Source organism: Rhinolophus sinicus, chromosome 5, assembly GCF_057876585.1.
Source record: "Rhinolophus sinicus isolate RSI-liver-muscle chromosome 5, RSI-T2T, whole genome shotgun sequence".
Taxonomy (NCBI): domain Eukaryota; kingdom Metazoa; phylum Chordata; class Mammalia; order Chiroptera; family Rhinolophidae; genus Rhinolophus; species Rhinolophus sinicus.
In genome coordinates, this window is record NC_142505.1 from 9660877 (window position 1) to 9686441 (window position 25565).

At 56.5% G+C, this 25565-nt stretch overlaps 2 protein-coding genes across 10 annotated transcripts in view; one reads left to right on the top strand and one right to left on the bottom strand.

Moving 5' to 3' along the window:
• ZDHHC3 (zDHHC palmitoyltransferase 3) overlaps positions 1-20109 on the top strand; it is a 45973-nt gene extending 25864 nt beyond the window's left edge. For 3 of the 7 annotated variants that reach the window (XM_019724063.3, XM_019724064.3, XM_019724061.3), the window contains 5 exons: positions 5968-6064; positions 6751-6832; positions 6936-7031; positions 9283-9413; positions 17556-20109. In XM_019724063.3, the coding sequence (XP_019579622.3) occupies positions 5968-6064; positions 6751-6832; positions 6936-7031; positions 9283-9413; positions 17556-17798 (649 nt within the window). In that variant the 3' untranslated portion in view covers positions 17799-20109. Of the gene's footprint in view, positions 1-5967; positions 6065-6750; positions 6833-6935; positions 7032-9282; positions 9414-11740; positions 13368-17555 lie in introns of those variants that run through there. The other 4 variants (XM_074312523.2, XM_019724068.3, XM_019724065.3 and 1 more) reach the window with 3 other exon arrangements.
• TMEM42 (transmembrane protein 42) lies at positions 9408-25528 on the bottom strand. 3 transcript variants are annotated; one of them, XM_088798207.1, is made up of 3 exons: positions 25316-25528; positions 23493-23639; positions 9408-10443 (listed from the first exon to the last, which is right to left on the bottom strand). In XM_088798207.1, the coding sequence occupies exons 1-3, from the start codon at positions 25481-25483 to the stop codon at positions 9571-9573; spliced, it is 1188 nt and encodes a 395-aa protein (XP_088654333.1). In that variant the 5' UTR covers positions 25484-25528; the 3' UTR covers positions 9408-9570. The 3 variants fall into 3 exon arrangements, with proteins under 3 accessions (XP_088654333.1, XP_088654335.1, XP_088654334.1); XM_088798209.1 differs by lacking the exon at positions 9408-10443 and adding an exon at positions 22230-22734; XM_088798208.1 differs by lacking the exon at positions 9408-10443 and adding an exon at positions 22230-22829.
• Between the last annotated feature and the right edge of the window lie 37 nt (positions 25529-25565).

Genomic DNA, 25565 nt, shown 5'->3' on the forward strand with positions numbered 1-25565 from the left:
GTTGCCTGCTCCTAACTCAGGAAGTGCATGCTGACAACTGCTCCTTTGTGCTGGCTGGTGGTGGCCCACGCCATCTGGGGATCCACCGTTTTGGACAAGCAGAATCCCCAGCACCCCAAGCAGAGCAGGGTTCATGACTGGCTGAGCCAAGAGGCCTGCTGCCTGGCTGGTGTCAGTCTCGCCTGCTCAGGCGAGGGAGTTTGTACACACGCGTGTGCCGGGGACCAGCTGTCGGTACCTCTCCTCCCAGGAGCCTATGGAATTTAAAACTCTCCAATTCCTGAGCTCGGCTGGGCACAGATACTCCCTGAACTTGAACCTGTAGGAGTTCCTTCCAGCCGGTGGGATGTGGGTGGGTCCTCCTTCCAAGGAGAGGCACTCTGCAACCACAGGCTGAGCCCCCTGCCCACCGTGCCATGGGGGCTGCCTCTGAGGTGACCGATTGCCCAATGGGGTGTTATGGTTGTGGGAGGCCCACATTTTTTCTTCCTCGTCATGACAGATGGTGCCTGAGGTGAAACAGCTCGGCAGGATGTGGGCCGTCACCGCCCAGGCCTGCAGCCTGCTTCTGACCCGCTCCATAAGCCAGGGGGCCAGCCTGGCATTTCGTGTCTTTGCAAACAGGAAACAGAGAGCAGCACTCTGGACTCACTTTTCCCTGCTCCCTGAAGGCTGCATAGTTTTCTAACTTGGCTGCCCCGTGAGACTTAGCCCCTTGTGAATCCCAGCTTCCCAGGTTCACGCCTGGTCTCTTCAGAGGGGCCGGGAGAACAAAGGGTGAGCGGCCGAGAGAGCTTGTGTGACTCTTGGGCAGCTTTCAGAGGGTGTCAGGCCACTGGGCCCCTCTCTGCTGCTGACCAAACACGCCCCAGAGCACCCACTTGAAACCTCTTTTAGAAATAAGTGCTGACGGAAGAGAAACTGCTCAAGAGCCTGGAGCAGGGAGGTGGGAACCCTCAGGAGTTTGTTCCCCGGACGGGGAGGGGCCTGAGAGCCGACTGTCTCAGGAAGGACAAGCAAGAAAGGGCTGAGAGGGTGGCTCCATGGCGGGGAGGGGGCTCCTGGTGGCTGAGGCCCAGGGTACAGGGGGTATCGCTCTTCACTGTCTGCTTGTCAGGACCTTTCAAACTACACCGGGGACAAGTGTCACCAACTAAAGCCTGTGTTATATGTTATTCATGCGTATTTTCTAAGTTGGTAACACACATGCAGAGAGAGACACCAGGTGATGGAATTGCTGGTACCTGACTGTTTCTTTACTTTCTCCATGTATGCCCCTTCCATGCCTCCCTTTCTGCCCTCCTGGCCCCAGGGAGATTCTGGAGCTGGGCCAGCCTCTCCAAGATGTGCCCATTTGTGCTGTTAGCGAGGCCCTTTGAAGTTGTAGAGAAGAACAAGGGCGGAGCCCAGAATGACTCCAGCACTCCTCAGAGCCAGGCCCAGGGTCTGGTCTCGATTTTTCCTTATGTTAGTACTAACTTAGCTCCTATGGATGGGGAACCTGAGGCTCGGAGCTTGGCCAGCCTGACCAGGCAGCGCAGCAGACCCAGGTCTGCCTTGCCACCAAAGCTCATGCCATGCTTAGAAACGGCCACACCTCCTCCTTGCAGCTCAGAGTCGGGGGCCTCGCAGGGGAGCCCTCCTTCACAGTAGTCTGTGCTCCTGGCCTGGAGTCTGGGGCAGCTCAGCCCCACACCCACAGGAGCCCCTCCCCCTGCATGTTCCTGCTGTCGGTCAGCGACAGCTCAGCAGGCAGCCTGTGTGAACAGAGACAGCTTCTCCCCCCGCAGGGCCCTACGGCCAACCCTTCCTGGAGGGCCACCCAGCACAGCCCACTGCGCACTTGAACCTGAGATAAAGTTAGTCATGGAAACTAGTGGAAAGAAGAGCTAGTGGGAACTAAAGAACTTTTAAAAAAGAAATCTAATTGTTACAAACACTGTATTCTTTCCAAGCTCGTATTTATCGTATTTCAAACTGTTTTGAACTAATAATGCCCCCAAGATCAATGACGTGGAAAAGGAACACTTTTGATGACCCATCTGCTGGCAGGGGGTCTTCCTGAACTTGACCTGTGGGAGGCAGTTGCTTTCAAGCCCCCATCATACGTGTGCATTCCTGTCATAGTTTTTGTGTTGTCCAAAGGGGGGGAGGGTTGTTTGCTATCAGTTAAGCTTGAAACCATCCAAAAAAACGATCCCAATAACAAGTTAGTAATTTGCAAATTAATTAGATCATCAGATCAACACTTAAACTCAATGACCATTTTGCTTTGCTTTTGGCTGTTTGGATGTTATCTTAGAGCTGAAAGGTCCTTGGAGGGGGCTTCCCGCCACCCTGCGACGGCCTGCACTTCACCCAGCTCTGAACTCATCCAGCTCTCCCTTCCATCAGCCACACCCGCCCTGGAAGCTTCTGCAGAGAAGCTCCACCCAGCTGGGAAGTTCCACCCACCCCTTGGGTTTTGGTCTTTTGGGGAAATTGGAAGCAGCTGTGTTCTGCAGCCCATCTCTTCCTGTCACATTTTGAAACTGTTTCTTCATTGTGTCCTCTCAGTAAACTAAATTCTCAGCTCTGCTCCTCAGGAGAGTGGCCATGTCAATCCCACCCTACTTTTATGTTAAACAAGATGGAGGGGAAGGACTGGCCCTGTTTGGAATGACTGTGATTCTGCCTTCCAAGCAAATGCCAGGTGCCCAAGGAGGCCACTTGTGTGGAGGAGCTGGAGCTGGAGCTGGGTCTGGGCTGCCACGGCCCCCCCGCCCCGTCCCCATGAGGACACCCCTAAAAGCCTGTGTCGTGCGGGAGACCCTGCTCGCTGCGCCATGTGTCACGCGGGCGGCCTGCGGGGTCTCTGGTCCCGCTCCCCACAAGAGAACGCAGGATGTAGCTAGGCCAAAAAGGAACACCCACGGAGCCATAGGTAGGGGAGTCATACCACTATAGTCTCTCTGGCGGCACTATACTCTCACTGGAGGCTGGATCCACACTGTCCGCAAACCGCCATCCACGCTTGCCAGCCCAGCCAACATCTTGCTAGACCCCATTTTTCTCTTCTTTCTGCTAGCGTAGCCACAGCAGTTATATTAGTGGCCAATGGCTCACTGGTTACAGCTGACGGCCAACTAGCCACAGCTGATGGCCATGCAATCACAGTTGGCCATTTACTACCTGAGCCAGCACCTTTCCTTGTGAGGCTGAGAGCCTGGAAACTGCTTTCTGGGGCTCTCTCCCAACACCACCCCTACAGGCTCTCGCCTCACAATCTACGCGACAAGCATCTTCCGCGAGGGGCCCTGTGCGAGGAGCCTGGAGGTGAATGCAATATCCTAGACACAGTCAGGCTCTCTGGACACAGCCAGGGTTTCTCAGGGCACCACCAGTCCTTCTGGGCACAGCCAGACTTCCTGGGCTTCTTAGGGTACCACCAGTCTCCCCGGACTCAGCCAGGGCTCTCAGGGCACTGCCACTCTCTCTGGGCACAGCCAGACTTCCTGGGCTCAGCCAGGGCTCTCAGGGGACTGCCACTCTCTCTGGGCCGCTCAGGGTACCGTGCTGGAACAACAGCGGCTCACAATCAAGGTACTTACATATTCTCCATGGCGGCCAGTCAAGGCACAAAAGCAAACATCTGCCAGTTCCACCACATGGTGGTAAGTTCCCAAACAGTCAAGCGGTCCATTAAATTAGGGATGGAAGGCAATTCCCCATAGTCATTCGCCAGGGCTGCCCTGGGGGTGAGGGACGACCTTGACCTCACCCTCAGCTCCCATGGAGGACTCAGCAAGCGTTTCCTCCTGGGACTACAGGTCCTGTATCCGGGCTGCCTCAGCAAGCACTTCCCAGCCCACAGGGCCGCAATGTCCTTTGCTTTCTCCGGCCTCTGCTGGTTGGGGAACCGTCCACATCTTCCCACCCCTCCACGGGGTCCAGCTGTCCGGCATCTGCTCCTCCTGGTTTTCCTAAGACTGAGTGTTCATGCGCACAAACTGCTCCACCACACTTCGGAGAGCTTTGGCCGGCACAGCACCGTACCCTGCTCGCTGCGCCATGTGTCACGCGCGGCGGCCTGCGGGGTCTCTGCTCCCACTCCCCACATAAGAACGCAGGACATGGTGAGGCCAAAAAGGAACACCCACGGAGCCATAGGTAGGGGAGTCACACCACTATAGTCTCGCTGGCGGCTGCGTTGGAGACACAGGAAACAGGAACCACAAAATTCTCAACCCTCACTGCGCCGCTTGCAGGCTCAGCCACCATCTTCTTGCTAGCCCCCCATCTTCTGCTAGCGTAGCCACAGCAGTTATATTAGTGGCCAATGGCGCACTGGTTACAGCTGACGGCCAACTAGCCACAGCTGATGGCCAGCCAATCACAGTTGATGGCCATTTACTACCTGAGCCAGCACCTTTCTATGTGAGGCTGAGAGCCTGGAAACTGCTTTCTGGGGCTCTCTCCCAACACCACCCCTACAGGCTCTCGCCTCACAATCTACGCGACAAGCATCTTCCGCGAGGGGCCCTGTGCGAGGAGCCTGGAGGTGAATGCAATATCCTAGACACAGTCAGGCTCTCTGGACACAGCCAGGGTTTCTCAGAGCACCACCAGTACTTCTGGGCATGGCCAGACTTCCTGGGCTTCTTAGGGTACCACCAGTCTCCCCGGGCACAGCCAGGGTTTCTTAGGGCACCACCAGTCCTTCTGGGCACAGCCAGACTTCCTGGGCTTTTTAGGGTACCACCAGACTCCCTGGGCACAGCCAGGGTTTCTTAGGGCACCACCAGTCCTTCTGGGCACAGCTGGACTTCCTGGGCTTCTTAGGGCACCCCCAGTCCTTCTGGACACAGCCAGGGTTTCTCAGGGCACCACCAGTCCTTCTGGGCACAGCCAGACTTCCTGGGCTTCTTAGGGTACCACCAGTCTCCCCAGACTCAGCCAGGGTTCTCAGGACACTGCCACTCTCTCTGGGCACAGCCAGACTTCCTGGGCTCAGCCAGGGCTCTCAGGGCACTGCCACTCTCCTGGGCCTCTCAGGGTACCGTGCTGGAACAACAGCGGCTCACAGTCAAGGTGTTTACATATTCTCAATGGCGGCCGGTCAAGACACAAAAGCAAACATCAGCCAGTTCCACTACATGGTGGTATGTTCCCAAGCAAACAGTCAAGCGGTCCATTAAATTAGGGATGGAAGGCAATTCCCCATAGTCCACAGTCATTCGCCAGGACTGTCCTGGGGATGAGGGACGACCTTGACCTCACCGGCATCTCCCATGGAGGACTCAGCAAGTGTTTCCTCCTGGGACTACAGGTCCTGCATCCGGGCTGCCTCAGCAAGCACTTCCCAGCCCACAGGGCCGCAATGTCCTTTGCTTTCTCCGGCCTCTGCTGGTTGGGGAACCGTCCACGTCTTTCCACCCCTCCACGGGGGTCCAGCTCTCCGGCAGCTGCTCCTCCTGGTCTTCCTGAGACTGAGTGTTCATACGCACAAACTGCTCCACCACACTTCGGAGAGCTTTGGCCGGCACAGCACCGTACCCTGCTCGCTGCGCCATGTGTCATGCGGGGCGGCCTGCGGGGTCTCTGCTCCCGCTCCCCACATAAGAACGCAGGACATGGTGAGGCCAAAAAGGAACACCCACGGAGCCATAGGTAGGGCAGTCATACCACTATAGTCTCGCTGGCGGCTGGGTTGGAGACACAGGAAACAGGAGCCACACAATTCTCAACCCTCACTGTGCCGCTTGCAGGCTCAGCCACCATCTTCTTGCTAGCGTAGCCACAGCAGTTATATTAGTGGCCAATGGCTCACTGGTTACAGCTGACGGCCAACTAGCCACAGCTGATGGCCATGCAATCACAGTTGATGGCCATTTACTACCTGAGCCAGCACCTTTCCATGTGAGGCTGAGAGCCTGGAAATTGCTTTCTGGGGCTCTCTCCCAACAGCCTGCCTGTGGCTTCTTTCAGTGTTTGTAAGCGGTGCATTCGGAAGATGGACCACCACTGTCCCTGGGTCAATAACTGCGTGGGTGAGAACAACCAGAAGTACTTCGTCCTGTTTACAGTAAGTCAGCCGCGGAATTCTGCACCCCCCACCCCCCCGCAGCAGTGGGGCACTGTGTTCCCCCAAATCCTCAACACTCACCGTGGTCTCTGCTGCTGTTCACAATACTGCCTGGCCGTGTGGACCTCCACCTGTCTGCCAGGCTCTCAGCTCAACAAGGACCCATCTGTCCCTTCACTGAGCATCTAGAAAATTGGCTCGAGTTGATTAGCTCAAAGCAAGGGCTGTGCGTTCTGGGCTCCCATCCCCAGGGTCCAGTCTAAGGAGCTGAAGAGGACAGTTTGGGTGAAGAGCTAGCCCTCCCCCAGCAGCAGTAGGTGGGGGGGGGGGGGGGTTAGTGTGAGGGCTGGAAGGACCATGGGCTCTCAGCACCCTGACTTTGCAAGTGAGGAGAGGCAGCTGGGTGGAGCTGCCCGGGACAGCCCAGGTCACCCTGCCAATGGCTATTTGCCACTTGTTTCTGTTCTTGTCCCACACGCTGCCAGTGAGTGGCTGCTCACCTCACACCCAGGGCTGGGGGCAGGGGCAGCGGGGGAGTCACCAGATGCGTCTGTGGCCCCCCGCTCCTGGTCGGCCCTCCACCTAGCTCAGTGGGCCTAGTGGGGTATCTGAGCACCCCATCCCGGGAGCCTGCATGGTCCGAATGTTCCCGCAACAATGGCATCTGCATTGCCTTCCCGTTTCAGATGTACATAGCTCTCATTTCCTTGCACGCCCTCATCATGGTGGGATTCCACTTCCTGCACTGCTTTGAAGAAGACTGGACAAGTGAGTATGCGCCAGGCATCCCTCCCTGCGGGGGGGGGGGTGGCCCGAGGGGGCGGGCGCTTTATTTCTGTCATGGTGCCAGGAGCCAACCTCATTTTATTAGATCTCCTGCAAGCCTTTGGAGTGACCAGGAAAGAAACAGCAGAGCCCCAAGTCTCTCATCAGGATAAAAAGCAGCCCCTTAAAGTCAGTTCCACAGGTAAAGTAGTGAGTTGGACAGAGCCGCTCGCCTGAGGTGCCCAGGGAGCAGGAGGCGTGTCCAGGGAGTGGGAGCCCTGCCCTGACAGGAGGACTTTTGTTTCTGTGTCTTTCAGCAAAACACTTTATTCAAAGGTCACTTTATTCCAATCTTGCAGAAATCTATTTCTAATTTTCTGGCTAGAAGGTGAAGCTTTTTTAAACTGTTTTTTTGTGGTGGTGGTTTTTTAACTGCTTCATCACCAATGTACATGACGACCTGGGCAGTGATGAGAGTACACAGCCTGGATGAGGCGGAATGCCTGTGTCGTTGGAATGGAGCCGACGGGCCGTTTTCGTACTGCCCACTGAGAGCCAGGCCTGGCCCAGAGGGCTTTTTGAGCCGAACCTGATTTCAACCTTATAACGAGCCTGCAGCGAGGGAGGGGTGCTCCCCACCTTGCAGATGACGAAACCCCGGGCTCACAGAGGTTGAACAAGTTCCTGAGCTCACACAGCTAAGAAGAAGGCCTGAGATCCAAGCCTCAGGTGGAGCAGGGATTCCAGCCCTGTCAGGGCAACTCCCATGCCCAGTGTTTTCTTGGTCGTCTCTGGTCAAGACTCCTGAGGGAGGAGGCCTGAGGCACCCAGTCCCTGTGGCAGCTGGACAGGGAAGGTACCGGACAATCCACAAGTGGAGGCCTGAGATGGGCTGTATGACAGTTACTGCCATCACTGTTCAGCCCTGGATGAGCTGGTGGGCCATCCAGCTTGTGTAAGAAGGGGCGGGGGACTGTCCCCCACATGAGTACACTGAGAGGGCAGCTGTACTGAGGTGGGTAAGGAGAGAGCAAGACAGCTTCACCGGGTGAGCACCCTGTGTGCTGGGACGAGGCCACGCTGTGCCAATGTTCCCTCAGGAATTCTCAGTCAGTCCACTGTCCAGAAGGGTGACCGAGAGCCCAGAGCCCAGATTCGTTTGTTGTCAGCAGGTCTCCAAGGCTGGTTGGACAGCAGGGACCCAAACGAAGTCCCCACCCTCCTAGAGCTGGAGGTGTCATGGGAGAGGCAGATAGCATGCAAGCACAAAAAGGACAGGTGATTCCACAATGCATGGGACAGGAAAGACACGAGGGGCCAGGACGGAATCTTAGTGGGGACACCTTAATGAGAACTCAGGGCAGAAGTTGGTGCCAGGACCACAGCCCACCGTGTCTGCCTGACCACAGAGCCCTCGCCCTCCCCACTCTACCCCCCGCCCAGCCCCGAGGCCAGGCAGGCAGCTGCCACACCTGTGGCCACCCAACCAGGCCCTGCCCAACGAGGACCCATGAAGGGGACCATCTGGAGGCATTAAGATCCGAGGGAAAATGAGGAGATGGAGGCATTTCCACAAGACGTTCCTCACCCTGCCACCCAGTCAGTGCTGAGTTCCCAGATTGGGGGGCTGGGTTCCAAGGTCGTTCCCACATTTGACCTTCTCTGTGCCTCCTGATGTTCGAGGGAAGGAGCCAGCAGGGCGGCTCCGAGGGGTGCTTACTCCCTGAATCCCCAGAGCCCGGTGAAGCCTGAGCGCTGGAGCAGACAGATGCAGGAACAGCTCGGCCTGACAGGCACAGCGGCTGTCGGCAAGGGCGACCCCCGGCTTGGTGTGTGCTGCCAGTGCCATCAGCGGGGCCCCGTCTCCTGGTGTGGGCCACATTCCCCCAGGGGTTCCCGAGAAGCTGCCTTGATGGCGGGGAGCCAGGGAAGGGGCTCCGTCCCGCTCTCCCCACCATCTCCCACAGCACCTCTGCTTTTCTCTTCGGTGGGTGGGGTTTCTGATTTAGACTTTGTTCAGACAAAGGATTCCACTGCTTACAGCACAATCACCTGTAGTCAAACCTGGAGGCCTGGAGCGGGACAGGGCCTTGCCTGGGTCACGCGCCAGTCAGCATGACCGGTACAGCAATGCCCTGGAGTCTCAAGGCCAGGCCTGGACGGAGGCCCCTGCACCTGTGCCTCCTGTGGTGTCGTCAGGCCTTCGTGCCTCAGCCCTGGGTCCTTCCCGGCTCCTTCCGTGTGCCAGGCGCTGTGCTCGGCCCTGGGATACAGACATCACAGGCTGGCTGGGGGCAGACAGCGCAGTGCACAAGGCCTGCCAGGGACGCTCCCCTCGGGGCTGTGCAGCCAGGGCTGTGGCAGGTGGTTTCCACTGAGCCTGGAGGCAGCGTGGGAGCCCTGGGGCGGGGGCCACAGGCCACTGCCCTGAGCCCCTGTGCCTTCCCTCCCAGAGTGCAGCTCCTTCTCGCCGCCCACCACCGTCATCCTCCTCATCCTGCTGTGCTTCGAGGGGCTGCTCTTCCTCATCTTCACGTCGGTGATGTTTGGGACCCAGGTGCACTCCATCTGCACAGACGAGACGGTGAGCAGCCAGCCTGCCCCCCACCTCTGCTCCTGGGATCTGGGGGGGGCCCGGGGCCAGTGTTGCTGGGGGTGTTGCTTGCAGGCCAGACCGGAGAGCCCATGGCCAGGCCCTGGTGTGCAGGGCACATTCCCCCGTTGGCAGTGACACTGGATCTTTACACATAAGTTTCCTCCTTGGGGCTGGCATGGCAGGTCATAGCAGGAATGGGCCCAGCAGCCTTGGTGAAGGGTTCCCTTTGCCATAAGTCCTTCCGTTCTCCCAGTATGGTTCTGTCTGCACACTGCTCTGTGTCAGGCATTCTGCTGGCCCCTGGGACACCCTCCCATCCAGGGCCACTGGCCTGGAGACGGTGGTGGACAAAGGGTGCCGTAACCCAGCTGGCACAGGCAGTCTGCTTCCCAGAGGACGTGACTTCATGACTTCGTCCCGAGGGCAGAGTCAGGAGACACGCCTGCCTCGAGCCCCCAGATCCATGGAGCGAGCTCTCTAGGTCACCTCCACTTGGCTCAGCTCTGGTCCTCGCCCTTGGCCTTCTCCCTGCCCCCACCTTCCACCCACTCACGGCTCCTTCTCTGGGAGCGGCAAAGCTGCCAGCTGGGCTGGGCGGGAGCCCGCTCCCCTGGGGCCACTGCCACCCCCCCCCCCACCTTCCTAAGGTGTCCCAGGGCCTCAAGGTGGTCAGTCCATGGCTGTGATGTGGGCGTTTCTTCCCATTTTGGCTTTGGGGTCCAAGGAAGGTGCAGAGTGATGAGGTCCTGAGCCCGTCCTGGCTTCTGGGTCCCCTCAAGTGGCAGCTCTCAGCAGTGGTCGAGGTCCCCTGTGGGGTCGCTTCGGGCCGGGTGGGTGTCAGCTGTAGATGGTGGCTCACAGGAAAACAGTCTGAACCTCTGCTGAGGCCCCTGCCCTGTGTGTGTGGGCAGTCGGCGTGCAGAGAAGAGGACGGTCTCCTGGCTGCCAGGCGCCATCCTTTGTTCTGCGACAATTCCCAACGAATGTAGAAGGTTGTGTGGCATTCAGCAACTTTCTCCTTTTGTAAAAAATAACATCATTGTGAAAGAGTTTTTGTAAAAATAGTCGCTAGTGGTGTAGATCCAGCTGTGTATGCAAGCAGTAAACATGACCAACTTCTCCACGTAAGACCTGCAGGGAACCCAGGTGACTGTCCAGCCCCGCCCGCTGTTGGGGTGCTGCCAGACCACACAGACCGGGCTCTGGGGGACCTGAAGGAGAGCTTACACGGCACTGGCCCTCGCTGTTCTTTCACCTCAAGGCCATTCCTAAAGGGAGTCGTGTTGGGAAAGAAAGGGGAAAGGAAGGGAGGCCCACAGCTCATGGGAAATGGTGTCTTCCCCTCACCTCTGTCCTTCCCACGTCCCCAGGCTGTAAACAGAGACTCAGACAGGGCTGTCCCCTCGGGCCCCATTCCTGCCCCCCCACTTCACCAGAGACCACGGCAGGCAGACCCCCTGGCCACTGACCAGCTCCATTGGAAGAAGGGAGAAGAGGGGGACCAGCTTTCTCTGGAGCCCCCATTTTTCCCGTGAAGACTTAGTGTGGGGAGCGGTGCGGGCTCAGTGACAACTGCTAAGGTGGCCTCTGGTCACACGTCTCCACACAAGAGCCCTGGGAAGACCTTTGCCGTGACTGAGGTTGACTGGTCTGTCCATCTGGCCCCTCTAACCTGTACTAATCCTTTCTCCTTCCTCATCTGTTGACTTCTCCCCTGACCCCTGTCTCTCCCTCCTGTTCTGCTTTCTCGGTTGTGCCTCGCCAGCCCAACGTCCCAGGCTGGCGAGACTGACAGCGCCAGAGCAGCCATCTGATTTGTTCCTTTTTTTTTGTCTGCAAAGTGGTCATAGTAACTTCACACCTCCTTTGAACTGATCCCAAGTGAACAGCCATCGTTGGCTGTCATGATCGCCAGCTCTGAGGCTTCCCGACCACGTCACACATAGCCAGCGCCAGGCCAGAACCGCCTCTGCAGAGCCAGTGAGGACCCCGAGTGCGCAGGTGTCCCTGTCACCTAAAGGGCACCGGGGTGGCAGACGGAATAACGGCTTAGGCGCCTGCTGACGGTGCGCATTTTCCACTCTTCCTGGACGGACTTGTAAACATGTGTCCACCCCACCCCACCCCCCAAAAAAATGTAGGATTTTTTTAAAAACATTTTTTAGGAGAGAAAGGGAAGAAAATGTGTTACGTAGTTAGCGTTACGGCTTTGAAAAGGAAGCAGTGCTCCATTCACCTCAAGCTAATGGACTTCCCTCCCCCAAACCCACAGCAATAAAGTGCTTGACTGAAAGTTTGATTGTTCTTGTTTTCAGGGAATAGAACAATTGAAAAAGGAAGAGAGAAGATGGGCTAAAAAAACAAAATGGATGAACATGAAAGCCGTTTTTGGCCACCCCTTCTCTCTAGGCTGGGCCAGCCCCTTTGCCACGCCAGACCAAGGGAAGGCAGACCCGTCCCAATACGTGGTCTGAAGGACCCCTGACCAGCACTGCCACCCAGACACAAACCACATCACAGCACCACCGTCCGGCCCGTTCTCATGAATGTTTAAACCGAAAAGCAAAACAACTACTCTAAAACTTTTTTTTATGTCTCGAGTAAAATGGCTGAGCATTGCAGAGAAAAAAAAATGCCCCCATGTTTTATTTTTAAAAGATCATCCTATTTTTTGGTGACCGAAGCTGCTCTCCTTTTTTCCTTTTTAAAATCACTTCTCTGGCCTCTGGTTTCCTCTCTGCTGTCTGTCTGGCATGACTAACGTGGAGGGTGCTGTCTGCGGGCCGTGCCCACTTCTACTAACTGAGACGTGACGCTGGTGCTGGATGGACCGGACCGGATGCCTGGCAGGGGAAGCATAGGAGGGCCCGCGACCCCCACTGTCCCGGAGGCAGTGACAGGGGCCCCACGGGACTGAAAACCTCAGCGAAGATGGATGCTTTCCCCTTGTGGCCTGGAGGGGCAGGATCAGGGCTGGCGCCCCCAGGAGGGCCTCATCCCCAGGTGGACAGTTTGCCTCATAATCCACGAAATCAATTGCCTGCCTTGTACTTTATGGACTTGGGTGTTTGGAGTGACCGGGGTGGGGTGGGAGGGAGATGAAAGGGGTCTTGTTTTCTGAATCACCAGTTATATTCCCTGTGATTATTTGGAAGAGTGTGAAGGAAAGAAGCCTTTCCGGTTCCAAATGCCTTACACAATCAAAAGAAGAAAATGACGCAGCTTCAGGCAAGCGCCGTTGTCCTGTTATGTCTGCTCAGTGTCCCCCTCCTTCCCTCCTAGTGAGAGAGTTCAGTTACACACTGTGTTAATGCTGAGTGAGACAGCTGGAGTCCCCACACTTGCAGTCCTACGTCAACCCTTTCTTCCTCATTTTGTAAGTCACCAAAGTGGGTTCACTTTCTGATATTTTAGACCCACAAATGTGCACATACCCACGTCTTGCCTATATTTTAACCTGGGAGACGGTTGTCCTGACATGGGGCTGACTCTGACACATGGGTGACATTCCAGCCCCCCAACTTTTGAAAGTTGGTGGATGGCCACCCCAGTCCCTGGAATTGGCAGGGACTGGGTAGCTTTTCCACTTGGAGGCACTTCCTTTGTTGTCTCATTTGCAAGAGGAAGGCCTGACGATTGTGGGGTTGGTGAGGAGACAGGAAGTGCCCATGAAATGCAGAAATCACAGAAATCTGAATACCGACCATCTGAATTCTCACACATGGATTTGTTTTTATAAGGAATCACCACAAACCTGTTTTTTCAGCTTTTGCTTGGGGTTGGGGTGGGGGAATAAGGTTTTAAATACAGTCTTGGATAGGGAGACCGTGAATCTAGCCATGTGATTTTTTCAGAAAAGTTAGTGGCACATGCTGCCTCTTTTCAATTCTGTTAGTGCTTCCACATGGAAACAAAATGCAATAAAATTTTTCCAAAACCTGTTCTGATTGAGATCTTCTCTCTCCCCGTGTTACCCTGTGGGGAGAGACGATTGTCCAGTCAACATGTGTTTGCTCTGGCATTTGTTTTCATTCTTTAGAGAACATTTCTTTCTGCTCCCTCTCTGGAATGAGGTTTTATGTTGTTTCTAAAGGACAGGAGGTCTCCCTCTTGAACAAGCTTCCCCACCAGGCTTTCAGGTTTCTATAGCCCGAATCCCTTCCCTGTGCTCATGGGTCCTCAGTTGCTCCAGAAAAAGCCATCAGGCCTGCAGAGTTTGCTTCCAGGGCTGTGCTTGGGGGAGAGACCCCCTTGCTTCTGCCCACCCAGCTGAAAGCCAAACGTCCACAAACAGTTCTGAGGCGCTGCTTTGAGGAGCTCGCCGGCATCCCTTCAGTCGTTCACCAAAGAATTCTGCGACGCTGCGTCAGTTACCCTGGCCTTGCCTGCTGTGCTGTGTGTGCTGTAGTCACGGCGAGGGTAGAAGGCTCTGGTCCTGCTCAAACCCCTCAGGGATCCGTCCCCTGGGAGGCAGCTGTGCCACTCTGGTCCTCCTGCCACACGAGGGGGACCCAGGGAATATTTTTAAGTATTAAGGATGCCCTCTAAATACCCCATCTTCAAGGGCGTTTTTTAAAGTGACCCAAGTTGGTCCTTTTCTCCTCTGGAATTTCTAAGGAATGCAATGGATAGTGCTGATGGTCTCTGGTTTTCTTTGTGAGTCCTAAAACTCGAAACTCATTGTTTAAACCTGAGCATGCCTCCTTCCCAGAGAAAGGCTCCTGCCAGCAGCTGGTGTGATTCTACCTCTGGGCTTTTATGAGCCCTCTCGCTGAAAGGATGAATGTTCCCCGGTTCTCAAGCCAGAGCGCAGTGCTACCCTCAGAAGATAGGAATATCCCCAAGCTTCCCTGTGTTTTTCCTGTTTCATTTTCACTGAGACAGAAAACGTTTTGTCAAGAGCACAGTGACAGCGACCGTGGCTGTCACCTGCAGGGTAGTGATTGGTCTCCAGCCTGGTGTCCACACGGGAAGACCTGGGCCTCCCCCAAGCTCTCAGTATTCCCAGACGTCTAACGAAAGAAGACGTCCGTCTACATGAAGGCGGCCCAGCCTCGGGCTTCGGCCAGGACTTCTGACAGGACCGAATGGTGCTCACATGGGAAGTGAGTGAGAACATGGGCGCTGGAGAGGCAAGTGAAAAATAAAGAGGAAGATGACAGACATGGCGAGTTGGATTGGACCTGTTCCCACCTGTCCACTTCAGGTTTGTGTTCATAGCAACCAGACTGAACATGCAAAAGGCCTAGGTCCAAACAAATGTGTGCAGATTTGCATCAGCTTGGGGACCTCGTGCACACAGTGAATTTGGGTAGAAATGCATGTGCCATGTCTCCTTTTACTCGTAACCATTTCTTTGTAATAACTTTTTTCTTGAAAGAACCAAAAGTAAGACAGCTTGAATTCCCAGCTTTTGCTCCCTCCGGCTACGCTGCTTAGAAAGTTAAAGTCCACCTTCCTGATGAAGGAGTCGTTCAGATGAAGTCAATTCAGGAATGTTTATGAACCAGCTGCGTGAGGACGGCATCACACACAAGCTCCAGACCGCGGGAGGTTGATGGGGCTTTCCCGGCCAGGCCCCTGGGTTTTAAGTTTCTCTCATTTCAAGACTTAGAGTGCACCAGCCTGCAGGGTGAGCCAGCCAGCAGAGCTGAAGAGTCCCAACCCAGAAGAGGCCCTTACATACCAAACATGTGGAGGAAGGTTTTGCTAACAGCCCTCTGGAGAATCTGTTTGGCTGGTGTTGCCCTGAGGCGGTGCCTCTCAGGGTGCGGCACCCAGGCCAGCAGCATCTCCTGGGAGCTTGTTAGAAATGTACCTTCTCAGACCCCCGCTGAGGGTGGGGCCCGGCCATCTGGATTTCAGCAGCCCCGCGAGGATTCTGGCGCAGGCACACTCAAGTCCGAGGATCCACTCGGGGCTGGAGGGGGTTGCCCTGCAGGTGGCCCCTGATGCTGCTGCTGTGGTCCTGAGTGCTCATGGACTCCCCAGCAGATGAATGCTGAGAAAACAGTGCAAGTGCTTGCAGGGAGACTAATTACTGGTCTGTCCAGCAGTTCTGTTCATCTCATCTGTCTGACTGGCTTCTGGACCGAGGGGCCCTTTGGGTGAAGAATGGGCCCAGAAGGGCGAGGGGAGAGTAGAGCCGGGGCCCCCCAGATGGCATGGGGGTGAGTAATTGGAGCCTGGGGTGGACACGTGCGCACGTCCTGGCCTTTGGTTTCCATCTGGGTGCCTCCACACCCACGGGGCTTTTTCTCGTCTTTTAAATACATGTCTGAGCTGCGAACCGCCTCATAGAAGGAATTCAATGAGACAGACAAGCCGCTGGCCAGGCCACTCTCCCAAATTGAAGACTTCATCTCCCCACCCTCTCTCTCCTTCAAGAGAAAAAAAATCAATGGTGACTGGAGTGGTGTCATTACCCCAGCAAAGCAGAGTGGCCCCGGGGACCCCTCTCCGCCTGCACGGGAGCTGATGAAGCTGATCCAAGGAATTAAGAGAAGCTTTGCAGAAACTGGGGCGGCACATGGACATGAGGGCACCCTGCATCCTGCAGCTGACGTAATGCGGCCTGGTGAGGGGTGTGGGGCCCTGGCCTCAGTCTTTGGGCCAAATCCTGGCTGTGCTACTTACCTGCTGTGACCTTGGGCCACTTCCGCCTCAGTTTTCTCGTTTGTAAAAATCAGGATGATCGTCTGAATCACAAGTTCCATGAGGGTAATGAATGTGGATGTCAGCGTGGTGTCTGGTGCGTCATGTGGCTTTAGTGAGTGTCACCTGTTAGAGCTGCACTCGTCAAACAGTGGCCACAACTGTTCATGACTTGTGAGATGAGTTTGTTGGTTTGCAACAGCATTTTTGTAAAGAAATCAAAAAATAGCACATTACACAGTATAGGACAAGTATTGCTTCATGAAACTTTGCGGGGGGCGGGGTGGGTCGGCAACAGAGAAGTATTTTGTACTGTGGGTTGCAATAAACAGATGTGAAGCCACCGACAAGGAGTGTGTTCCCTGGCCATCTGAGAGCGGGGGGCGCGTTTGCCGGCTGTAGCATGTGACTTTCTGCATCCCGTGATGTGGGGAGCAGGGTGTGACCTGCTCTTGCTCTGAGGCTCTCAGCTGGGTGCTAACAGAGCATGTAACTGGGTCTCTGTCTCCCTCGGGAACTACAGTCCTGGTACATTCATTTTGGGGCGCTGGCGGCTTTATTTACAGATCACAGCTCATGTGTCACCCAGGAAGACGAGGCCCCAAAGGCCCAAGTCACATATGCCTGCAAGAGGTGCTGGTTTGGGCCATTACCCCCTTACCAGGAATGGGACCATTCTGGTTCGCTTGAGCCCAAAGTGGGTATTACTGTGGCCTCCGCAAACCTCCGCCTAAGAACTTGGCTTCGGGACACCTTTAAATCCACACAAAACTCAAAATTGAGTCCCTCCAGGAAAAAGTAACCCCACTGGCTCCTCCTGAACCTTGGCTCCCAGAAGAAATGGAGAAAGCAGAGGCCCCAGCGGGGTAAAGCCTCTGGAGGGTATCGTGGGCCTGCAGAGCTGGCCTGGCTGCGCCTGTAACTGTAAATCTCGGGGGCTTCTCCCCTTCCCCAGCACCCTTTCTGCAGCCACACCAGAGGCAGGTGAGTGGGCCGCAGGCTGTGTCTCCTGCATGAGCAGACCTGACGCCAGCCTTTGCTTCCCCACAGCGACTGTGTGCCCTCAGCTGCCCGCTGCATGTTGTCACCAGCTGTACACAATCTGCTTCCTCACTTCACTGCTGTTTGTATCCTGTGCTCTCCCCTCCCCCGTCATCCTTCATGTTGGCTGTGCCTACCATGGGGGGAGTGGCCCAGAATACCCAGTGAGGGTCACCTTTTAGTGGTCTTAGGACAGGTGGCCCAGCTCACACTGGGGAGGCCTGGGATGTGACTCCTTGGCCTCTGGCGGCCTGGCCCCTGTGCACAGCTGGCCCTGCTCAGCGAGGCTGGGCTAACTTGCACCTGTGGGGGGAGAGGGAGGCCTGCCCCTGAGCTGCTCCCTACGCGCCCGTCAGCCCTCTGAGGGGCCGCGGGGCTCTGCCAGGGCTAGGGGTGCACAGCCCGTGCCATGCTGACCCTCTTATTCTCCCCCAGGGCATCGAGCGCCTCAAACGGAAGCACCAGCCCAGGGAGCACAGAGGCAGCTGGAAGGCGGTGGAAGAGGCCTTTGGCGGGCCCTTCTCCCTGAACTGGTTCAACCCCTTCTCAGGACCGTGTCACCCAGCGCCTCTCAGTGACGAGGACTGGGTGCGGCAGGTGGCAGACACCAACACGGAGACGGAGGAGCAGTCGGAGGACAGGAAGGACGAGGACTCTGTGGAGGTGACAGACGAGTGATGCCACTGGGGACAGGGCCGGCGCTGCAGTCGCTGTCACCTGGTGGTGTGGCTTCGGGGCCCACGGAGGGCAGCACTCCCCTGCACCCCTGCTCCCCTCAGGCCACCCCCTCACACTGCCAGCCTCTGTGACCCTTCTTCCCTCTCCCCGTGCTGGGCCAGGCCTGGGGGTGGGGACGGACTAGGGGCAACAGAGGACAAGAGACTCCCCAAGTTCGTGTATGGAGAGCGCCCGGGGCCAGCCTGTCAGCAGCCATTCCCCATGACCGGGCCTATCCCTGAACAGGGCAGCCCCAGGGCAGAAGAGAACCTGCCTTTGGCTTCTCTTGGCCTGTGTCTGTCTTCTCTTAGGAAAGTTGGGGCCCTGCCTTCTTGCTTTTGAGAACTAAAGCCAGGACGTTACAAGGGAAGGGCAGAGCAGGGATGGCCTCGGACCCAGGTGGGGGGGACACTGACAGGAGACCAAGCCTGGAAAGGGCTCCCCCTGCTGCTTGTCAGGAGAAAGGCATGGCAGCCACAGCTCCCTTGAAGGGTCAGGGTTTGAGGACCCAACACCAGGCTGAACACACACACATACGTGCGGGACGTACCCAGAATGGAAACAAGCCTCAGTGGTGACAGTAACAGCCAACTTAGCTCCTGTTCCACAGCTCCTGACTTTTCGCTGAGTCAGACAGCTTGGAGCTGTCTTTCCTTGTAGCTACAAATCTGTCCATTCACAGGCAGGGGTAGGGGTGGGAAAGGCCTAGTTAGAGCAGCTGGGGACTCTCTGACCTCCCCCGAGAACTTCATTTTACTTTCCTTCCTGGAGGAAGTCTAACAACCCCCTTGGGCAGCACTGACCAGAAATCTGGCCATCTCTCCCAAGATAGTGCCCATGTTGTCTCTGAAAAGATGGGTGGTGGATAGGAGCTGCAGGTTGATGAACCAGGAAGACAGACAGACACCCCCCACTCCACCAGGAAGCCTGGACCCTGGTCACCCCATTTGAAGCCTGAAGGCCTGAGCAGGGGAGCCCCACTCCAGTGGTTGCTGGAGCAGCATCTTCCTTACGCAGTGTCCAACACAAGGGTTCACTCCAGGTTTGGCCGACGGGTGGCCCCCGCGCCCCAGGGTGGGCCTCTGTTTTCCTCTCGGGCCCACTGCCCCAGTGCCAGCTGCACCAGTATGGGTGGAGAGCCTGCCCATGCACAGTCTGTGTCCGGGTCCCCTCCCAGCTCCAGGCGGGAGAGCAATGGTCCTGGTCCAGCGGGGCCTGTAGCCCCAACTAAATGAGAAAGGACAGCATTGGGAGGCGCAGCCCACATCTCTTAGAAAGGAAGGCGGTGGGGACCGTGGGAAAGAAAGGAGTAGCACCCTTGGGTGGTCCACGAAGGGTAGAGATTCTGTCAGAGACATCCTGCCTACCACAGAAGACCCATCAGACTCGGGTTCATTACTGAGAGGGGCCGGCACTCCGACCCGCTCTGTCCGAGTCCCTGCTTAGAGCTCTCTGGTCGTGTCCAGCAGAAGGGTGGAGGCAGGACTCGAGCTTGGGCAGAGCAACCAAAGGCACGGGCTTCCACACCCAGGCTGGACGCATGTTCTCGGTCCACGTCAGCTTTAATATTTATTCATGACGATGTGAGCAGCCACTAACGCCGTCAGGCAGGGCGCAGCTGCTGCCCACTTTGGGAGCGCGCTGTTCTCTGACCCAGAGGCCGGTAGTCGAGGCCCTAACCCAGCAGGCAGCCCTGGGGTGTCAGCATGGTGGTTTGTGCACCAGACTCCACACCTGGGAGCAAGACAGTGCTACCCCCTGGAGTCCCCAAGGAGGCAGGGTTAGAGGTTAGAATAAAGGAAGAGGGTTTGCTGCTCTCTGCTGAGTTCAGGCCTGAGGTCAGGGGTGTGCTAACTGCTGGGGCCCCTGAGATGTGTCCTTGCACAACGGGCTTGAAACTGCTTTCTTGGGACCAGCTTGGCCTGAAAGCAGATGTACCCACCTGCCCCAAAGCCATTCTGTCTTCAGATCAGTTGGCGGGAGGCCTTTTACCTGCAGTCACACTGGGCCTCTCCCTCCTCGCTGAGCTCAGCTCTGTGCTAGACCTCAACCATGTCCAGTTCTGGGAGGCCTGGTCTGGGCCCCTGTGGGTAATAACCTGTTCCTCATGTCCTCACACCAGTGACACGGTGGCCTCTCTGCGGCCTGGGCGGCTGTTGGTACCGTAGCATCCTGTTTGGCATTGCAGCTGATGTCAAAACAAGGGGCTCCCGGGAGGGAGGCCGGGCGCAGTCCTCTGCCTTTCTCTGAATAAAAGCTCTGCTTGACCTCAGTGGCTGGAGTGTCCCATCTTCAGCAGCAGATCCCAGTCCAGTCCCCTGCACAGCATCCTTCCTCGGGTCACCTGGAGGGCACCTCAAAGAAAGCCCCTTTTCTCCCATTTCCAGTGTGAAGACAAGTGTCACATACAGGCACCAAACTGCATGTGAGGAGTTACTAACTACACCCTTCTCTCTGGGTCATCTCCCATGGGGTATTTCCAGCAGAAGCAGCAATCACCTTTCATGCAATGAGCATTTATTGAGCACCTACTGTATGCCAGGGAGGCAGGCATTTGGGGCAAAAGTGACAAGGATTGAGGGTTTTTGTTTACAGCCCAGCCCACCAATCCTGAATGGCATGTAAACTACACAAAAAAGAAGCTTCATTCAACCCACACACGTGCTCTGCCAGAGTATGTCCAACTGGGGCTAAAAAGCCCAACCCCTCGGAGAGGGTCCCTTGCCCTGGGAGTTCAGATGATCTGCTGGCTCCCCAGATGCCCACGTGATCCCCAGCACAAGATGTTTAAAAAATGTGTTCACAGAAAACATGTGACCCAGGGAACCACAGGTATCCTGCAGCAGTCAGTGTAAGTAAAAGTATGCTGATCATTTGAGCAGGTCTGTGGAGGGCAGAACAAGGGCTTCCGTTAACAAGGGCTTTCCGTTGGCACAGGAGGTGCCTCCTCCCAGGCTGGACCCCTGCTCAAGGGAAGGGGGTGCTGCTGAGCGCAGGGTGCTGGCTCCCCTGGGCCTGCCCGAGGCTTCTGAGAAAGGGGGCCGCCTCCTGGGATCTTGAGAATTTTCTACCCATAAGATCATGTCATCTTCGAACAGAGAAAAGTTTTACTTCTTCCTTTCCAATTTGCATGACTTTTTCTTGCCTAACTGCTCTGGCTAGACCTTTCAGGGACATGTTGAACAGAAGTGGTCAAAGCAGGCTTCCTTGTTTTGTTCCAGATCTTAGGGGAAAAGCTTTCAGTGTTTCAAAATTAACTGTGGAGTCCACTGTGGTTTTTCATAGGTGGTCTTTGTCATGTTGACGCACTTTCCTTCTATTCATAGTTTGCTGAATGCTTTTATCATGAAAAGGTGCTGAGTTTTGTCAGATGTCTTTTCTGCACCGACGGACATGACCCACCACTGCCTCATGAACCTGATCTCAGGCTCTCGGCCTCACTCCTCAAAGCGGCTCTTGTCAAAGTTCTTTCTACTAGTCCAATGGCCATTTCCCAGCCTTCACCTCAGCAGCAGTAGCCTGGGTGATCACTGCCTTTTGCTGGAGCTGCTTCCAGGACACCACACTCGCCTGGTTTCCTCCTACCTCACCGACTGTCTGCTTACTCGTCTCCCTGATTCCTCCATGTCTCCCTGACTTTTAAACACGGGCGTGCCCAGGGTCAGTCCTGGGGGTACCCACGGAGGCAGCATGAGGGAAGCTGGGGCAGGGTGGGCTAGGGCCACATCCAGTCGGTGGAAGCCATGGAAGTCTCAGAAAGCCCATCTGTCAGCTGCAATGAGGACTGGAGGGGGGCAATGAAGGTGCTATGTGCACGCAGAGCAGGGGCCAGCCTGGACGTGACCCTCTTCTCCCCGAGCCTACTGGCCCCCAGCCCTACTGCAGAGAATGTTGAGGATGCCCCTGGGCCAGCCGTCAAGCTCAGGAGAGCTGCGAGGGTTTGGACATCCAGGGGAGCCCCAGGGAACTGGAGCAGAGAGCATCCAATCGAAGCGACGCACGGGGAGACTGCAGGCAGAACACGGGTTTTGAACTAGGAATTGTTCACATGGTGCAAGACGCGCACAAGTCACAAGGGTCTGGGAAAGACAATCATGGGGGGGGGGCAGAGGTGAAGTAGGGGCGGGAGCTGCCTCTGAGCCAGTTTTCTTTCCTAATAAGTAAAATAAAACCAGGTCCCCGAAGCGAGGCCAAGTTTCTCTCCTTGAGCACCGAGAATGGCCAGAGCCTCCCGAATTTGAAGAGCACCAGCCTGGAGACCAGGAAGGAACCACACGCTTGGGCCTGGCAGGCCGCAGGCCAGGGAAAGCGGGGGTTCAACTCTGCTCCAGCAAGTGCCACTCACCCTGGCTGCTCCAAAAACTCAGGAAAGAAAAAACATGTAGGAAAGAATTAGGATTCCACAGCTGGTAGTTTTAACTTACAAAAAAGTATTAATCGCATTTTCCTTCTCCTGCCATAACACAGAAGCAGGACACAGACAGCCTGAAACATCAACGTGAAGTTGTCGGAAAGCCCCACCGGTCAGACACCAATGTCACGTGACTGGCTTTGTTAGGCCACAGGCTACAATGACAGCGTGGTTCAAGTGTGTACACCAAGCAGACCGACCCCAGGGTCTCTAGCCTCTCTGCCAAGGCTCCGTGGCGGGTCCGGGAGGGTGAGAGTCAAAAGCACCGTGCAGACGCATGAAGACCGCTTCCGGTGGGACACTGCACGCTGCCCCTCACAGAGGCCGGAGCTGCACTCGGCAGCATCTCCCTGCACCCGCACATCACCCTGGGGAGGCGTCCCCTCCGCCAACGTGAGCCACCATCGCTCTTTCCAGCGGGTCCACCCAGCCGACGGACGCTACTGCTGCTTGTGTGGAAAGGCCTTCCTGGGAGGCGACAGGTTCCTGTGGATGAGGATGAGTCCGCAGAGGATGAGGAATGCTCCTCCCCACCACAAGACCTCCTGGCATTCTCCATACAACACAAAACCCAGGAAGGCCTGCAGGACAGAGACAGCTGTGAGGCTCTCCTGCAGCTGATGGCCCTCCCAGGGCAGGAGGCCCTCCCAGGGCGGGAGGACAGGTCTGGAGCCACAAGTCGGGCTGAAACCCAGCTGCCACCTTCAGCAAGTGACGCGACTCATCTGGGTCTCACGGGTGGAAGCGGGGAGGCCACCTGGCTCATAGCATTGGACCCCAGCAAAGTGCACAAGAACGAGGTCAGCAGCGAGGCCCAGCGGCTGGCACCGGGGTCCGCTGATCTGAGCGGGCCTATCTCATCCCCCTTCCCTGGACTGCACGACAGACTGGGCTCAGCCCACCTGGGTGACCTCGGGCTACCAGAGGGAAGAACCCAGACCCTCCACATCTCATGCTGGAGCTCACAGACCCCTAGGACACAGCTGGGTCGTGCAGACCAGGAGGGCTCCAGCCTGGGTGAGCAGCAAGCAGGCTGGCTTTACACTTGGACTTCATTCCCATCTATCGTGAGAATTCCCATTTGAGAGATTAGAGGGGCAGCCACCAGGGGTCAAGCCACAGCCCATCCACCACTTAAGGTCCTGTCCTTTCTCCTCTCTCCTCTGGGAGGCAGGAGTTGCCCAAGGACAACCCACCCAGAACCTGGGCTTGGGACAGGGGGACCATACCCTCAGGCTACTCACCGAGCTGAGGATGTTTGAAAACGTCACCGTGACAGAAGCAATGGCTGAAGACATGGAGAAACTGAGGCCCCGGCTAAAGAACGTCCACATCAGAGAATTGGTCGTCGCCATCACAATAATGCCTAAGGTGCAGAAGCCCACGTTTGCCTGCAGGAGAAGGTGTCACTGCAACCAGCAGCCCCTCACCACACACCAGGGTCGTGGTTACTGGCAGCCGGGCCCCTGAGATCCCAACACAGCCTAGGGGTCCTCAGAACTTTCCTGCCAGGCCTTCAGTGGGCAGCACACCCATTTTACAGCTGAAACACACAGAGATGGCACTTATTTGGCCGTCTTGCTGGCCACGTGACCTTGGGCAGAAGTAAAATGCTACTCCATCACCAGTGTTTTCCTGAACAGCAGTGCTTGGTTGGTCCCACAGGCCCAACGAGTTATTACTTTGTCGTATGAGCACATCAGGCAGAGTCCTCACTTCCCGGGATCCGGTAAAGCACCAATTAATCATGTCTCCCCCAGCCTGTGCAGGCTACAACCCACTCTGCTCCCACTGGGCGTTCCTGAGCTTTCACTCTGTGCCAGGCCCTGTGCTAAGTGGTTAAGTGCATTCTCATTTATTCCTTAACTTCATTTTACAGATAAATCACCGGAGGCATTAAGTCACTTGCCTAAAGTGCCACAGCTGGTGGGAGCCGCCAGGATTCAAACCCAGGCTGTGTGGCTCCAAGCCCTTAACCAGGACACAGCCCTGCCTAGGGAAACCCCCCTGAGACTATTTGGTGATTCAGGTATCGCTTGGGGAATGTGCCAAGTTCTTTCTTTCTCTCTATCTCTCTGTGTCTCTTTTTTTTAAAGCAGAGAGCCTTGAGAGAAGAGAGGATCTTTAGAAGCCTCCTACACAAAGGATATGCAGACCCCCTTGCTCGGTTCCCAGTCAGCACCCCACCCGCAGATAAAGCTGCTTTCTGTGGGCATTGTGTCCATTTAAACATCATCTCTTATTTCTCATAACAGTTTTCCAGCAGCTGAATATGCAGTGTCTCGAGGAAGGGGTGTCTTCGTATAATTTACACACAAGCACTGTATGTGCCAGTGGCAGCCTGCTTATATAAAGGGTTATGAAGGCCTGGTGCACAATTAAAAAGACCAGAAAAACCTCAGGTGTCATAGAGATACTCCTCTTATTTTGGACCACTTACTCCAGGAATCACCTCCCGCAGGGCACTAACCTCCCGCAGGCAGCTCCCACTGGATTAGCCCTAAAGAGGCTGAAACCCCCAGAATCTGCCTCTCTTATTGCCCAGGTCAGGGCTTACCCCTGGGTTGCAGACGCAAAGTACACATTAGCAGATGTAGGGAGGCAGTTTAGGATTCTCAGCGTCAGGGCAACGTCCAGGACGTTTCCCAAACTCCCAGGCTTCCTGGCAGCGGGGCAGACAGGTCAAAGCACCCGTTAATTACGGCGTAATGAGACGGGCGACAGGCTTCTCATATTAAGTCACGTTGAGAGACATGTTCAGGCACAAGGGCCTCAAAATACGAGGTAGACAGATGTAGGAGGGGCGCCTCGTCCCCGAGGGCGAACTAGGCCAATCAGAGGACAGATCTGGGTCCCCAGGGATGACGTCTCTTACCGCCTACACTGGGGGCTTAGGAGGGATGCTCTCCGTCCCAGCGGACGGCGGAGCCCCGCTGCGGACCGGGCCCCACAGACCCGCGGGGGTGAGGCGCCGCCCGGTGCCCCCAGCCCGGCCCGCCCGCCCTGGCCCGCCGCGCCCCCCTCCGCCCGGCCCGCCCGCCCGCCCAGGCGGCGCCCTGGGTTCGACCTGGCTGCCGAAGGCCAGCTTGGCGGAGGCGGCGGCCAGGGCCCCGAACGCGCCGGCGCACAGGCAGTTGAATACGCCCCAGAAGCGGCGCCGCATCGCGCCGGCCTGGAGGTGCCGGGGGAATCCCGCGGGGCTGTCGGGGTACACGGCCATGGTGCCTTCGGCCATGGGGCCCGCCGCGCCCGCCCCTGCAGGGCCGAGCGCGCGTCACGATTGGACGGCAGCCTCACGTGACACAACGCTCACGTGA

What these genes read in the sequence shown, in the direction of transcription:
- TMEM42 (XM_088798207.1), bottom strand. Translation starts at nt 25,483, where the DNA reads ATGGCCGAAGGCACCATGGCCGTGTACCCCGACAGCCCCGCGGGATTC. An exon ending in AGCTGGCCTTCGGCAGCCAG is followed by an intron (nt 23,640 to 25,315) that starts GTCGAACCCAGG and finishes CTTCTCCTGCAG; the next exon opens with GCAAACGTGGGCTTCTGCAC. An exon ending in TTTCAAACATCCTCAGCTCG is followed by an intron (nt 10,444 to 23,492) that starts GTGAGTAGCCTG and finishes TTTTTACAAAAG; the next exon opens with GAGAAAGTTGCTGAATGCCA.